The following is a 17611-nucleotide window of genomic DNA, read 5'->3' on the forward strand; positions in this document are numbered from 1 at the left end:
AGCTAAAAAAAAAAAAAAAAAAAGCAAAACAAGTTGTCTAAAGAATTTAGGTGATTGCGCGCACGTAGCCATCAAACGGTGATGGTGTTACTGACACTGACGTCAACACAAATGGTGCATGTAATCAGCGAATGCTCCCGGAACTATGAACAAACCTAATTACATTCCAATGTATGCAGGTATCCAAGTCAAATGGACATTCGCGCGATTCGATGACAACCCCCAAACTGGTTTCATTAGCTAGTTTTAGTACTTAGCCATTCTATTTAGTTCGCTTTATTTGCTGTTTGGCCGATTTTTTGCCTGTAGACAGCTGTCGCTTTCATTGCTTAATAATATATAGCCTGTTGAGAAGTGCTAGCAGCCCGCAAATGAACTGAGTGCCTTAGCGCATGCGTTTTCGTTAATACATACATATGTATGCACAACATTGGGGGCGGCTAATTGCTTGTGGTTTGGCATCATTTTATGACTGAAATTAATTTTATTGTATTTTAACTTCATTAGCGTTTAATTATGCATGTTTGTATGTTTGCCTTGATCTGCGCGCTACAGTACTTAAGAGTAGCGTGTGTGCGCGTCCCAACGTAGTTGAAAGCCAGCCTCCACGTGCCGCATTTGCGATTTGAGCATTCTATTTTTACTTAGGCAAAAAAAAAAAAAACCCAAAAAATTTATTAAAAGCGAAATCGCATAAAAATTACAACGTGATCTTTTTAATGGCATTTGCATATTCAACACCTAGTTTTTTCTTTATTTTTTTTTTCAATGAAATATTCTTTATGATCAATTGGCGGTGGATTCGCATTAAGCATGCTGTTGATTTTCATAAAAAAAAAGTACGCGAAATAGGGTTAAGCATAGTGGGGAAAGTGAAAGAGCTCCTCTCCGAAATAAATTTGTATTTCCCATACTGCGATTAGATACGAAGATTAGCGCTGATTTTCACCGCAGGAATACCGCTACAAAGTTGAGCAGTCACAGAGCTCCAGTATCCAGTTATAAGCAAGAGTTGTCAATTATTGTATTGTTTTTAGATGTTTCACATGGACCGGCGCGTCTCGATATTAGAAGAGAGAAGTTTAAGAAAGTTTTATTTCGAACATATTTTTAAACAGTTTTGCTACCTTTCCAGAAATTCAAAATCAATTTGATCAATAAGTCAAATGAAATGTTTAAATATGAGTATCCAATGGCCGAGGTTCCAAAAAGTTTTATTTTTTATTTCAAAAGCATTTGGAAGAGTGTTGCCGCCCTGTTCAAAACGTCAAAATAAATTAAATTGTTAAGTTAAATCACACCCTTAAATATGCTTACCAAATTCGAAAAGTTTAAGCAAGTTTTATTTCGAAATTATTTTTAAACAGGGATGCCAGCTGTGCAGAAATTCAAAATCAATTTGAGCAATAAGCTAAGTGAAATATTTTGATATCAGTATCCAATGGCAGAGGTTCAAGAAGATTTTATTTAAATAGTTTTTGGAAGAGCGTTGCCACTTGTTCAAAACTTTATGGATAACAATTGCGAAAAGTTTAGGAAAGTTTTATTTCGAGAATATTTTTAATATATATGTATAAGAGGGTTGCCACTTGTTTAGTAAATTAAAATACATTTTTTTATCTACATATGTACATACATACACAGGTGTCAATAGGAATAAGTTTAAGAAGGCTTTGTTTGTTTATTTATATTTTTGAAGAAGGTTGCCAACTGTTGAAAAAATTCCGAATGAATTTAACTACAACGAAGACTGAGTTGCTCTACATAAACATTCACCGTATTCTGAAATATTTGAATATCGGGAATGGCTCGATTAAGAAAACCGTCTGAGGATGAGGCTCCAAGGGGCGTGGCTGTTACATTTTTTAGATGATAAGTATTGATTTTTGATTTTTATGCAAAGTATTTTCTATTAGAAATTTATCTCTGATATGCGTGCCTGCCTAGTATGACTTTCAGGGACTTTATTACTGGCTGTAAGGAGTATTATTTCGGCCTTTTTCTGAGTTGACTCGAAGACCGCATCACTCATCCCACCCACCGGGTTTTTCCTACACAGTTTCTACTCAAATTACCCCCTGGTTGAGTTTGAGTTGTACTGAGTAATAAAGTGNGTCTGAGGAAGGCTCCAAAGGGCGTGGCTGTTACATTTTTTAGATGATAAGTATTGATTTTTGATTTTTATGCAAAGTATTTTCTATTAGAAATTTATCTCTGATATGCGTGCCTGCCTAGTATGACTTTCAGGGACTTTATTACTGGCTGTAAGGAGTATTATTTCGGCCTTTTTCTGAGTTGACTCGAAGACCGCATCACTCATCCCACCCACCGGGTTTTTCCTACACAGTTTCTACTCAAATTATCCCCTGGTTGAGTTTGAGTTGTACTGAGTAATAAAGTGCCGAATGCACCCCACCCTGAAGCGTGGGCCTACTAACGTTTACCGTTCCATTTTTGTACCCGCAATCAAAACTGATTGTGCTCATTATGCCCGCAAGTGTCTATATGAATAGTAGCTAATTAATCGTTAATCCAGTCAGTATCTACATACATACATGCTATTGAATAGATAAAAATTGTATGTCTATAAATTTGCCTGATTGACTTTTATTGCTTGCCNCCCCCTGGTTGAGTTTGAGTTGTACTGAGTAATAAAGTGTCGAATGCACTCCACCCTCAAGCGTGGGCCTACTAACGTTTACCGTTCCATTTTTGTACCCGCAATCAAAACTGATTGTGCTCATTATGCCCGCAAGTGTCTTTATGAATAGTAGCTAATTAATCGTTAATCCAGTCAGTATCTACATACATACATGCTATTGAATATATAAAAATTGTATGTCTATAAATTTGCCTGATTGACTTTTATTGCTTGCCTTTGAAAAATTATTTGCTCAACAATTTCGAATAGTTCGTTTTGTTTTTATTTTTGCGGGTCATAAACTAAACTGTGACAACTGTGCACTTATGAGGTGTAAAATATTAACTGTATGCTAATAAATATGTATGGACGTGTGTATATAAATAGCTATTATTTTCCGTTTAAATACTTTAAACACTAAGCTGCCTGAGCTGAGTAGTTGGCGCATGTAACTGATTCGATGCAAGTAAATACATATTTGCGCTCAAAAACTGTGCAAACACAAACTTATTAAGACATTATCATGTACTCGCGGAGGGGGCGGGGGGGTGTTTAACGATGGTCACACACGATTTTTGTTTACTTGCGTTTCTTGCATATTAACTATGTAATTTATTTACCAAATATGCATGGATTTTTTGCATTTTCGCATTCTCTGCAAAAGTGCTAAAATGAACTCATGTCGCTGACTTTTATAAATATATATGTACATATACATACATATGTATGCACAAACATTTGTATATTTATAGTATGTCTGCATATGTATGCCAACGTGTGATTTCCATCATGTGATTCCCCATTTACATTTACAAAAATATACACATACGCATTTTCTTAGCCGGTTTCTTGACGCTGATTTGGGGCTGTGGCCCAACGAGTATGTATACATACATACATATGTCTTCAAGCCTTTATCTGCAACACCATCGGCCATGCAAATAATGCATTAGCAATTAAGAAGCAACAAATCGTTCTCAGCTTAAACAAAAAAATTCAACTATGTAATTAAAATGTTGTGCGCAGTCGCAGTGGCATTGCGTCCGGCAATTACGATATAATCACGTGAGATCAGAACGTACATACATATCGTCACCTGAAAATGCAAAAAGACGTAACAACATCGTAACTGAAATGGAAAAAGTCGTGACTAATATATGATTTTTTTTGTTTTCGTCTGCGCGATTAAAACAATCATAAATGTGCGCATATTCTGATCATAAAACACTCTTTTGTCCGTAGAAAATGGTACGCTGCCCACGACTCTTCTTGACGAGTCTTTTATTACCCACTTTCTGATCAGTTTTGACTCTTGTTCAAGTTATAGTTATACCCATTTGTGAGTCTTATTCGAATGATATTCCAGTCGTATCTCTAAACATTTTCGAGTCTTCCTCGAGTAATTTTTGTAATCTTGTAGAAAGATTTTGAGTATGCTGCTTTGTAGCCCATTAAATTTAGTACAATAAAGATTCCAGGTTTTTAAAAAATACTATGTGCGTGTACAGTCATGTGAAAAATAATAGGCAGCCGACATTTTTACCATATATCTAAGTCCAAATTACAAGCTTTGTAGAAAAATTAGAAAAATGTAACAAAGTTTTACATCAAACGCAAAAGTTTTATTAAGAATTTTTAGAAAAATTCTAAGTATGGAATTTTATAGTCCATTAAATTCTAGCGCAAGATAGAACAAGTTTCGAGTGGCAAAGAATTCGCGTTGATTTTTGACAATTTTTTTTTGCGGATGTTGTTATTATTTTTTTTCCTTCCAAAAAATTTTCGAGCATACTTTGTATCGAAGAAAATGCCTGACACCGCCAGAATAAAAAAAATTTACAAAAATCAACGCAAATTCTTTACATTTACAGCGCCTAAGTGCGCTGGCAAGTTGACCAGCAGCCACGTCAACCTAACCTATCGCTATAAAAAAAAAAAATAATAAAAATACGAAATAACATAAAATAACATTTTTTCAAATTGATTTTTGAGTTAATTAATTATGACCGGACGTGTAGTACAGCTCATTGGAAGATAATTAAGCGAGGGTCAATAAAATGTTACAACAACGACTTGTTAGCACCCATTCGTATCTAATATATATGTATATAGATATCAATACTCTTATAAGCATACCATAGACAATAAAAATGATTTACTGATACCCTGTAGGGAAATTTTCAAGCTTCCATGAAAAAAAATCAGCGTCATGTTTAGCCAATAAACATTTGCTAGTCGCACGAAAAGGAGCAAATAATTTCACACCTGAAAAAAATTAAAATAGAGAAATTAGAAATAGAAATATAGAAATTCTGAAACAATAAGTCCCAAAAATTCCGATATTTCAACCAACAATTTCGAAAAAATCCCGAACTTTCCCGAAGAGTACCGAAAATACTCTAATATAAGACTTACGTAAAATCAGGAACTATTTTATTATTTGTGAATTCCTAAGAAAAATAAAAATTACGAAAGTTCAACTGAAAATTTCGAAAGATCCGCAAAAAAATTTTTAAACATAACAAACTTTCTCGAATAATGCATAATTCCGCGAGTACAAAGGAAATGTTGAAAGATCCAGAAAAAATCTAAAAATAGTCGAAAATTTCAAAAAAGAACTAAGATAATCTCGAAAAATTAAAAGAAAAAAACGAAACATCGCGAATTACATATATGTATATAATTTTTTTGTTAATGGATAAAAGATTAAAAAGAAATTTCTTCGAAAAATGTTGAAGGAACGTGAAAAAATCAAAAAACAAATACCGAATTGACCCGAAAAATAAAAAACCCAAAGATAATCCCAAAAAATCACTAATAATTTCATTGTTTTTTTCGATGTCCTAAGAATTAAAAATACAATTTTTCGAAAAATCCTACTTAGTTCTCGAAAGTTCAATAAAAAATGTCGAATATTCCGAAAAAAATCAAAAACTTTCAGAAAAAAAGATAACCGAAAAATTACAAAAAAATCCGAAAAATCACAAACCATATTTATGTTTTTTTGTCAATGCATAAACCAATATAATTTTTTTTGGAAAATGTCGAAAGATCCCGAAATAAAAATTTTTAAATCCCGAACGGTCCCGAAAAAAATGAAAAATACCAAAGATAATCCCGAAAAATCACTATTTTTTCTCGTTGCATAAAATATTAAAAATTACAATTTCCGAAAGTTCAGCAAACAATGTCGAAAGATGCCGAAATCAAAATCGAAAAATTAAAAAAAAAAAATACCGAAACGTCATGAAAAGTTTCCAAAGTACTGAAAAAGTTACGAATCAGTTGAAAAATTACCGATATTTTTTGTCCAAAAAATAAAATTTAAAGTCTTGACTTTCATTGTGGCCTTGAAAATAATAGTTAGTAAAAAATCAATTGGCTTCTCTAAATACTAAAGTAAAGTATTTAGCAGGACTCGAAAAAGCAGTACGATAATTTTTTATGTTGGGAATTTTTTTGTATAGTCTTCAATTTCACCAGATACTTAGCTCATAAAAATATTCCTGCAGGCACATTTCCGTATGCCTTATTGCTTTTGCAAATAGTACACCTGTAATTGCTTTGATGCATTGAAGTACATAATTGTTATTATTTTTTACGATCTTTTATGTGTCCATTACTCGTCGCAAATAATGGCACATAGTAATTTCTGTGCCTTCAATAGATACTACATACATACATATGTACATACATAGTTACTCGTACAAAGATTTTCAATGTTTATTGCTTTGCCTGCATGTTATGGGTTTTCGTTTACCTTTTTCCAACACCACTGCAATTTAGATTTTATACGAGTAGTACGTGCCTTTGTGCGCAAACAAATGAACCTGCGTGTGAACGGGTGCGTGTGAGTGTTTGTTACTATGTTTACATTTTTATTTTTGGTTGTAAATATTGCGAATATAGCATTTAGATTCATTCAGTTAATAGTAACTATGCGCAGTGTTGCCAGGTCACTGAGGTGAGAAATCGTCAGTTTGGATCTTCATTTTTAGATCACTAATGTTCGGTTGAACCAATCAATTTTAAATTTATCACGCTGTTAATAGTTAAAATGACACAATTTGGTTCGGAAAATTAAACATTTTAAATTTGGATAAGTCGTATAACATTTATTACTTTTATAACTTTCTAGAAAAACAACAAGAATATTTTTTTTTCATTATTTTTGTTGCTGTAAATTTTCTTAAAGGGCTAAATATATGAGCGTAAAAAAACGCTTGGGAGCTTCAGACTGATTATAGACATTTTTATAGAAAAAAATTTCTTTTTAATTTCTTGGGTGTGATTTTATTATCAAATCGTCGTGGCCGTAAGAAATCTTCAACATGACGACCAACTCGTCAACCTGGCAATACTGACTATGCGTGAATAACCTACATAATTAGCTGGGGGGGTGAGAGAGGGGGTGGGGGGCAAATGGCAAATGGCCACGCAGGTCGGAGCTGTGTTTGCGCTCAACACTATTTATTTTACTATTGTTCAACGCTTTAAGACACCTTAGAGATTTACATACGTACATATATACTCGCTAACTATTTAACCATTATTTATCATCGCTGAAATATTCCCAACCTTCATAGTTGCCGGGGCTTTTGCTGTTGGGTGTTGTCATTTGTCAGCCGATAGCTAACTTGCATAAGCGACAGGCTTTATACATACATACATACATACATACCAAGGTACATTGAACAGGTAGTATCAGTAGAGCAGCTGATTTGATTTATTTTCAAATTATTTGGTCTCGAAAATGTCAAATATTTTTAATTTTTTCTCACGAAAATTATAAGTTGTTAAAATCCATTTGCTTGTGAAACCTTTTTCCATACAAAACAAGCGATTGAATAGCAGCTTTTGGAACGTTCGCCCAACTCGGCAGCACGACCGCTGATTACTGGGCCTTGCAAAGGATGGATCAATGCTTCGAGAAGCAAACAAATTTACTAGGAAAGAAAGTTGCATCAATTTTTATTTTTTCCAATTTCAATTTTTTATTTTTTATAATTTTTTGTATTTCACATGGCACGCTTTGATTTAGAAGAAAAAATTCAGAACAGTTGTTGACACTTTCGATACCAGAAGCAACAACAAAATACACGCAAATGTTGTTTTTGCTCTACTGATACTACCTGTTTAATGTGCCTTGCATACATACATACATTACACATTTTAATTGGTGGTGTCGCGTTGCTTAGACACGAGACTGTCTGGCTGACTGCAAGAAGCGCTACATACATATTTACTTCTACTAGTTACTAGTAATTGCTAGACACGTTTTTCACAGCAATAATGTTTCACTTTTTGCTCTCAGATATTTAAAATCAAAGTTAAAATTAGCTTATAAATATACCGGCATACATATGTACATAGTATATACATACATATTAATTGCCTTTTACTATTTGTAATAATTTAATTTGAAATTAATTTAATTTAATTATTGCCGCCAGATGTGCTGTGACGTCAGCTTTGAGGGTTCTCATAATGCTTACACGGTATGCTTCATACACCAGTCTACAAGGGCGCATTTATGTATGTATGTATGTATGTACATTAGGGTGGTCCGAAAAAAAGTAAAGTCGGAACTTTAATGCTAGCACCTCTTAGGATTGTTCTGTATCTCAAAAACATACCGTTATATTTTTATTTTGAAAAAAATTTTCCATGTATTTTATATGGGGAAAAACAATTTTTCGTAGAAATGGTATAGAATTATTGATATTTTTCGAAGGAAAAGCTCGGGTACTCTTTAGAAGACTTCTAATAATAATGGTTTATTTAACCACTTTTTAGTACTAAAGACTTTTTCTGACCTATAAAATATAATTATTATGAAAAAAGGTTAAATAAACAATTGGGTAGTATTGATGAGAATCTCTTGCAGAGAAACCAAGTTTTCCCATCGATGAATGTTGATTTTCAAGAATTCTGTACTATTTATACGAAAAGCTGTTTTCTTCCCACCTAAAATACATGGAAAACTTTGAGCGACCTCTAAATATTTTGTGATTTAAAAAAAGGGGGTAATATTTTTTAGATATAGAAAAATCCTAGGCGGTGCGAGCATAAAAATTTCGACTTTACCTTTTCCCCCACATGTATTTTTGGACAACCCTAATGTACATACATACTCAATAGGTGGAAAATCATAACAAATGCGAAACGATTGACTAGTCTGCAACTCAATTAATTGAATACAATTCTACTTTTAGTACAGACTCTGTATATAAATGAAAGTGAAGGTTGCTTTATGAATAAATTTAAGGGCATAAATAATTGAGATTTGCATTTAATCATACATAATGACTTTTGTAGATTGATTTTAGCTTAGTATGTTCTAGTCTGCTTAATATTCTATATATTCATAAATTATAAAAATACATACAAACTCGCTAGACAATAAAGGTAACTCTAGAGTCTATAAAGGGCTATAGTAATCCGGAAATCCTAGATATGTAAGATTCCTAGAGAATGCAAAAAAACGTTAGATATGCTTAAGTAAGAACCACCGTGGCGACCTAGTGACCGATACCCAGAACGTACTTAAATTATGGAGCGAAAACTTGTTCACCCTATTGAATGGTAGCAGCACTGAAAGTAGCGGAGAAGACGAACCCCACCGACCCGACCCGACCGATGACTGGAATTTAAGTGTGCTCTGCCCAATCCACAAGAAAGGCGACCCCGCCATACGCGCCAACTACCGCGGAATCAGCCTTCTAGGCATAGGTTTATAAGGCCTTACCGATTGTATTGTGCGAAAGACTGAAGCCCACCGTCAACGAACTGATTGGACCTTATCAGTGTGGCTTTAGGTCTGGAAAATCCACCATAGATCACAATACGCCAAATCTTGGAAAATACCCGCGAAAATAAGATTGACACACACCATCTATTTGTCGATTTCAAAGCCGCTTTCGACAGCANCAATACGCCAAATCTTGGAAAATACCCGCGAGAATAAGATTGACACACATCATCTATTTGTCGATTTCAAAGCCGCTTTTGACAGCACGAAGAGAAGTTGTCTTTATGCAGCGATGTCTGAATTTGGTATTCCCGCGATATGGCTGTGTAAAATAACGTTCAACAATACCACCAGTTCCGTCAGAATTGGTAAGGACCTCTCCGAGCCGTTTAATACCAAACGATATTTTAGACAGATTCTCTTTTATGGGACTTCTTTAATTTGATGTTGGAAAATATAATAAGAGCCGCAGAACTGAATCGCTCGGAAACATTTTATCACCGCTGGCCTAAGCTGATGACATCAAATTCTGAGATTGTCTATAACCAAAGCCACAAAATCTGATGTGCCTTTTCCAGATTGGGTAAGGTTGACGGTCACATGTTTGAAAAAGTAGACGGTTTCGTTTACTTAGGAACCAGCATTCAAATCACCAATACTATCAGCCTTGAAATACAACGGAGGGTCACTCTTGCCAACAAGCCCTTAAGGTAGCTTATAATTGGTATGATATACCAGATAGTAGTCTATCTTTGATGCGGCTGTGCTCGAACGGTTTGTCTTTCGAGTAGCTTAAAGATCTATCGTTACTAGTTCGAACCGAACGTTAAGAGCCTCCACACCTGCTGAGTATTTTTTTTATGTAATCCTTAATAAGCGCTGGCCTCCAGATGAGCGCACCATGTGAGAGCATAAATCAGACTTCTTAAAGAAGCGAGTAAAAACTACACCTATTCAAAAGGATACTATGGAGATCCAAAAAAATTTTTACTTTTTTTACTTAAAATACCAGACAGCTTGATAACAAAGTTTGCTGGGTTTACCAAATAAGAAGGAGAATTCGAGAACTATTCTCGGGTATATTTAAAATCTACATATAACTGTTGGACAACAAATCTTTCATAGTTAATAGTGGAATGCCCATTTAAATTCGAATTCCGAAATTGTCTATAAAAGAAATATATAAATGTAGATTAGGTTAGGTTAGAGTAGCTGCCAATGCCCAAAAAAAGGACGGATGCTGCAAATCGTCCCGTTGGGATACTACTGGCCACAGAGATGTTAGTTTCCTTACTTCTCTGCGGCTGCGACAAAAATCGTTGGTTCAATATCCTAACCTCTTACCAGATATGCTCATAAGACAGCCGTGTGGTTCCTTTCCTTCCCATCTCGTCGGTCGTGCAACTACCAGGAACATCGCTGTGTCCAGGGACTCATAACCGGCTAAGGAGCATTTCGGAAGTGGTTGAAAGCCCTTCTGCCATCAATGTCTACCTTGGACGTTGTTCCGCTGGATGTTAAAGATTTAATGGCCGCCGCCAGAATACCTAGATCGTGATAAGCCGCTATGAGGGACCGGAGGCTATGAGCTACAGGTCTTCGTCCTTTATTGCGGTTAGTGTTGCCTGAAAAACTCTACAGTGGTCAGGAAGGCGAAAACTGAGGTTTAGTGAGAGTTCCATGGAGTGAATCGCGCAACTTGTCCTCTAATTTAGCTCAGAAACAATTGTATAGATAGTCGTTGTTATAGGTCTGTCGCACCTTCCCACTCGTTCCTCTCTGGGATTCTAATGGAGAATTTTCTGCATGGACAGACTAGAGAAACGGTATAGTCTTATTTCCGTAAACTATTCGGAAGAGTCTCCTGGACCTTCACATGTCCGCCTTTGAGGTCTATACTCGGCTAAATCGGATTTGACTTGGTAGCATTTCAACTTACCAACCCTTATTTGGGATGTGGGTGGTAATTTTGGAGAGCAGTATGTCCTTTGCTGCTTGCAGTTGTGGTGAAATATTGAGTCGCGGCCCTGAGATTTGTGGGCTTGGAAGGACATCATAGACCTTATCTCTTAAGTATTTTTATGCCTTTTACATTTTCTTATTAAAGATAATCTTCATCACAATAGTACTCCTCCTGTTCCTGTTAACGATAAATTTATCGAACTTATGTGGCATATCTACCGTTATTGATATTATTTCAGATATCGTCAGTATTTTTATGGAAACAGGAAATTATTATCGCTATAGTCATTGGTATCGATAAAGACATATGTATTTATCGATATCGGTATCGATATTGTTGTTATATGGGTATTTATTAGGGTATTCGATTATTCGCTTTTTTCTAAAACCGAGTTTCGAGTTATTCGAAAAATTGAAATTGTTAAAAACCGGTTGCCGATTTTAAATTAAGAAAAAATCAGATAAACCGATTTTATTTTACATAGTTTTTATACAGTAAAAATGCTTATCTTGGTATGAGGCAATGGCGAAAAAATACAATAAAACTATTAACAGTAAAAATACACTGCCCGCAAAAAATATTGGAATAGCTGCTAACTTTTTTTAAAATATGGTCCATTCTACAATAAAAAACATAAAAATATAATTTCTAAACTTTGTGTAAAACTCGCAAAAATTCAGCAAATTTTCATGGAAATTTTCAACTTTATAATTAGATATTTTAGATTTTTTTTGAGTACGCAGTTTTGTAGCCCATTAAATTTTAGTATAAAAAAATGTAAGCTTGGAGTTAGTCAAAAATCGCATTGATTTTTGAGAATTTTTTTTTGTTGAAGGTGTTTTGCATTTTATTGGATTTTTTTTTTTTTGTATGGAAGACACTGCATGAAAAAAAAAATTCCCAAAAATTATGATTACAATAAAATTGACCGGGCTACAAATCTGTATACTCAAAAAAAATGCTGAAAAATCTGATTAAAAAAGTAAAAATTTGCATGGAAATAGATGAAATTTCGTGAGTTTTGCACAAAGTAGAATGAACCATATTATTATAAAAATTTGCGGAAAATATTACAATTAAAATTGTTGCGTATATTGTAAAAAAGCAGCTGTGCCAATACTTTTTGCCGGCAGTGTAGCTATTATTAAGAGAGTACAAAATTGTTTTATATAAAAATTAAAACAAAAAAAAAATTTTGAAAAATTCACCTTTGGTCCTTTTTTTTATACTTTAATGCATTTTTTCTTGACCTTTTTCGGTTTTGAGTAGAGCTCTAGCCGCCGCCGTCGCAGCCGAGTGCTTAGAGATGCCTCCCGCCACTCGGGAGACAATGGTTGCCTTGAACTGCACAACTGCGAAAAACCTAATAGTTTTATTCAGAGGTCAAGATTTGAATGAAATGAAACAACCGGTTAGTTCGATAAAAAAAAAATGGTTTATTCGAATTCGAAAAATAAATAGTTCAAAAAAAAAACCGCCTATAGATTTCCAAAAAAAAAAAAAAAACGGGGGAAACCGATCCGAAAAAACCGGGACAATCACCCTAGTATTNGATGAAATGAAACAACCGGTTAGTTCGATAAAAAAAATGGTTTATTCGAATTCGAAAAATAAATATTTCAAAAAAAAAACCGCCTATAGATTTCCAAAAAAAAAAAAAAAACGGGGGAAACCGATCCGAAAAAACCGGGACAATCACCCTAGTATTTATAATTACCGAAGCAATTTTTACCTCACCGAAAACTTTAATTCAAGTCAATTGTTCACTGCTATAATTAGTATACGAAAACCGCAGACAAAAAAGCTGCTAATGAGGGTTTTTTATTTTTAGCGCGGAATAAACTAAAACTTTGAGTAATTTAACGCCCNCGGGGGAAACCGATCCGAAAAAACCGGGATAATCACCCTAGTATTTATAATTACCGAAGCAATTTTGACCTCACCGAAAACTTTAATTCAAGTCAATTGTTCACTGCTATAATTAGTATACGAAAACCGCAGACAAAAAAGCTGCTAATGAGGGTTTTTATTTTTAGCGCGGAATAAACTAAAACTTTGAGTAATTTAACGCCCCGATCTTGCTTAAGAAAAAAAAAATCAAAATTATGTTCTTTATGAATTTCAAGTTCAAATAACTAAATGGATTACAAATTAGTTATTAATCAAAGATTAAAAAAAAAAAAATTTATAATAAAAGATATTCATTAGCATAACACATTTACTTTTAGAATTCCTTTATGCTGTTGCTTAACTAAATGCATATGTATGTATGCATATGTATATATATGTAGGTATATAATTTAACTGTCAGCTGCTTTAACTACCAATATTAATAGTTCTGAAGCGGATGAGATTTCGAAAAATACCCGTACAAGAATGACCAGAAAAAGAACCCACCAAAAAATCACTGGTAAACAAAACAATTTGGGAAAACCAAAATAAAACTACTATAAATCTCCAGTTATCATTGTTTACATGTTTTTAGCACTTAAATCTCTTGTGTTAACAGTGGTGGACCCAGGAGGGGCAGGGGGGGGGGGGGGAAATTAGGAAAATTATCAATTTTTACTTTTTTGTTGTATTTTTGAATTTGCACAGTTTAAAGTCACAGCAAGTTTGAATATTTTTACAGATTTAGAAAACAACGAAAATTCCAAAATTTTTAATTTTATAAAATTATTAAATCTCTTGAGATTTCTTATTTTTAGAATGTTTTCCAAAATTTCAAAAACTATCGAAATCCGGGAGATTCTAGAAATTTTGGTAAAATGAGAATATTTTGAAATGTACAAAACTATTGAGATTTTAGAAATATATTATTATATTTTCCAAAATTTTGAGAATTTTATTTATTCTAAAACCCATCCTAAAATGGAAGAATGTGAAACATCGCAAGTTGTTGAAAAATTCTTATGTTCATGGTACTTGTGTATAAAAAATGGAAAATTCTTAGAATTCTAAAATATATTAACATTTTTGAAAAATCCAAAATTTTTCCACTTTTCTGAACTTTTCCAAATTTTTTTTTATTGATGTAGCAAAGTTTGAGAATTTTAAATTTTTGAAAATTTTGAATCTTCAAGAATTACGAAAATTTTTAAATTTTCAAAAACGACGAAACATGAAAATGTTTTCAACATTCAAACACATTTAATTTCGCTTGATCAATATTGTATATTCGACACTATTACTTTTTTACTAATTTGTTAGAATTCCTACAATTCCTACAATTTTCAAAATTTTCGAAAAATAAAAAATTCTAGGATTCTAGTATTCATCATTATATTGAATTATTGTAATTTACTAAAATTTCTCAAATTCACAAAGTTTTGAAAGCTTAGAAAATTTTGGAATTCCACTCAAGTTATTTAAAATGGAAAATTTCAAGAAAATCAAAACTTTCAAAACTTTAAATCTTTTAAATTGCGGTGATTTTTAAATTTATATACACGATATATGTTGAAAAAAATTCCCTCTTCCCCCCAAGAATTGCTGCTGGGCCCGCCGCTGGTGTTAATGATAAAGCAGAAAACACCGAAGCCCGAAGCTACTGTTGGAAGAGGCTAAGGTGGGGTATGTTTTTTTTTTTTTAGCGCAAAGCTCGCTGCGTTAATGACCAAGCAAAAGAATGAGAATATCAGAATCAGTGAGTTGCTGAGCCGGAATCTTCAAAACATAAACAAAACAAAATGTTGCTATATTTATTCACACACTCACCTGTGCTTATTACTAAAGCTTCTCCGACAGCGCCAACGCCTGTTGCTACTTTGGATGGATTCGATGTTTTTTCATCCGCACTGGTGTTGCTGATAATTTCGCGTGCGCTTTTGTTATTGGCGTTAGTGGCGGTGGCGGGGGCGGCGGCATTAGTCGGTTTTGCAGCGCACAGCAGCAGCGATGCGCCCACTAACAGTAGCAGCGGCAGCGACGTTGACGGCAACGACAGCGGCCACAACTTGAGCCGGACATTGGCGCGCTTTGTGGCAGTGANTTTTTTTCATCCGCACTGGTGTTGCTGATAATTTCGCGTGCGCTTTTGTTATTGGCGTTAGTGGCGGTGGCGGTGGCGGCGGCATTAGTCGGTTTTGCAGCGCACAGCAGCAGCGATGCGCCCACTAACAGTAGCAGCGGCAGCGACGTTGACGGCAACGAAAGCGGCCACAACTTGAGCCGGACATTGGCGCGCTTTGTGGCAGTGAACTCACAACGAAGGCGGTGACTGCTGGCAAGTGCTTGCATATGGCTGTTGTTGTTGTTATTGTTGTTGTTGTTGCTGCTGCTGCTGTTCATGACGTCACAGCTGGCTGTGTTAATGATTTTTTTGCCTTTTCCACTGCTGTTGCTGCTAATGCGTTTGGCGGTGTTAATTTGATTTATGACACTGGCACACATTTTCGCATCTCCTTGTGTTTTTGTTGTATCTATGTGTGTGTGTGTNGTTATTGTTGTTGTTGTTGCTGCTGCTGCTGTTCATGACGTCACAGCTGGCTGTGTTAATGATTTTTTTGCCTTTTCCACTGCTGTTGCTGCTAATGCGTTTGGCGGTGTTAATTTGATTTATGACACTGGCACACATTTTCGCATCTCCTTGTGTTTTTGTTGTATCTATGTGTGTGTGTGTTTTAATTTTCAATAATTTGAAAAATATGCAATTGCACGACGAGTAGTTTCTGCAATTAAAATATAACAATCAAATTACAAACATATTTAAAACCTTTGTGGCCATTCATTGCTCGAAAAAAGAGGTTTATACATACATACATATGTTCATAGGTTTTTACAAATATTTTTTAAGTAAATAATTAAGTCAATGTTTATCGGCAAATATACAAGTGAAAATATGTAATTTCATATGTATTTTTTTGCGCTTGCTTGCCTCTGCGGGTAATGCGATTTGGGGTTGTTTGTTTGTCCGTGTGTAATGACGAGTAAATTATTTACCACCATATTTTTCTCCTTTTTTTTTGTTGGTGATGACATGGTCACAGCTGTACAAGCAAGACATGCCTTTTGATTTTGAAATATGTAATTACATACATACATACATACATATGTAATTATGCACATTAGTTTGCATCACTCTCCACACAAAAAAAAAAGAATCGGTATTGTTATAAAATCTGGATATTATAGTTGGAGACTTCTGTCGCTGTATTTCAGAAAAATATTAATATTTACGTTAGCTGGACCGATTTGAAAAGACCTCCGAAGATCGAGGTTCTTTTATTAATAAAATAAGTATCTAATGTTATAGATACCAACGTGATAAAAGTTAGATGTTATTTTCTAAAAAAAAGTTTTGGTGTATAACATGGAATGTTAAAATCATAGCATATTATGTACAGTATCGGTCATATTTATAGCACGCCATTTCAAAGTGATATTGTGTGCAACTTATGTTTATTTATTTATTTTTGAGAAATTTCAATTAAAATAAAGTTCTTTCTCTAACAAACGCCATATAAACCCAACTTTAACAATTTGTAGAAAACTTCAAAAAAGTGCAACAAATTTTCACCTAAATTTCAAACTTTTTTCTCAGAAGTGTTTGAATTTTTCTGAATACACAGTTTTATAGCCCAATCAATTTTAGTCTGATAATGTGCAAGTTTCAAGTGACTGAAAGTTACCGTTGATTTTTTAGAATTTTTTTATCCAATGGTGTTGCGGTTTTCCTCCATATACAAATAAATTGAGTTTATTCATTATATGGAAGCCAATGCGACAAAAAAATTCTAAAAAATTAACGGTACTTCGTAGCCACTTGAAATTTGCACATTATCACACTAAAATTGTAGGGGCTAAAAAACTGTGTACTCGAAAAAAATCTAACACTTCCAAGAAAAAAGTTTGAAACTTAGGTGAAAAGGTTTATATTGGGGTTTGTTAGAGAAAGAACTGCATTTTAATTGAAAATTCTTAAAAATAAATAAATAAACATAAGTGGCACACAATATCACCTTGAAATGGCGTGCTATAGATATGACCGATACTGTATGTACATATTTAAAATCAAAATAAAATTTAAAGAATTTTTATTTTTAAATACACATACATAAATAGAAAAAAAAAAATAATTTTTCTAACACTTTTTTGAAATAAAAACTTAATTTTTTTGAATAAACAATCAAATGTGTGCCTCTGAAGGGTAAACATTTTTTAAATGCAGCTTGTATATTTAATTTCAATGCACTTTTTTTAATAAAATTTTAAATTTGTAGAAAATTTTTTCAAACAAATTTTTTTAAATTTCAAC

The 17611-nt window shown here is 33.8% G+C and overlaps 1 protein-coding gene across 1 annotated transcript in view; it reads right to left on the minus strand.

Moving 5' to 3' along the window:
* Mco1 (Multicopper oxidase 1) overlaps positions 1 to 16013 on the minus strand; it is a 21045-nt gene extending 5032 nt beyond the window's left edge. The window contains exons 1-2 of the mRNA XM_017629933.1: positions 15965 to 16013; positions 15309 to 15782 (exon numbers count right to left, since the gene is read on the minus strand). Of these exons, the coding sequence (XP_017485422.1) occupies positions 15309 to 15747 (439 nt within the window). The 5' untranslated portion in view covers positions 15748 to 15782; positions 15965 to 16013. The remainder of the gene's footprint in view (positions 1 to 15308; positions 15783 to 15964) is intronic.
* Between the last annotated feature and the right edge of the window lie 1598 nt (positions 16014 to 17611).

The sequence above is a fragment of the Rhagoletis zephyria genome, unplaced genomic scaffold (assembly GCF_001687245.7).
Source record: "Rhagoletis zephyria isolate East Lansing unplaced genomic scaffold, Rhagoletis_zephyria_1.1 Rzeph_scaffold_07206, whole genome shotgun sequence".
Taxonomy (NCBI): domain Eukaryota; kingdom Metazoa; phylum Arthropoda; class Insecta; order Diptera; family Tephritidae; genus Rhagoletis; species Rhagoletis zephyria.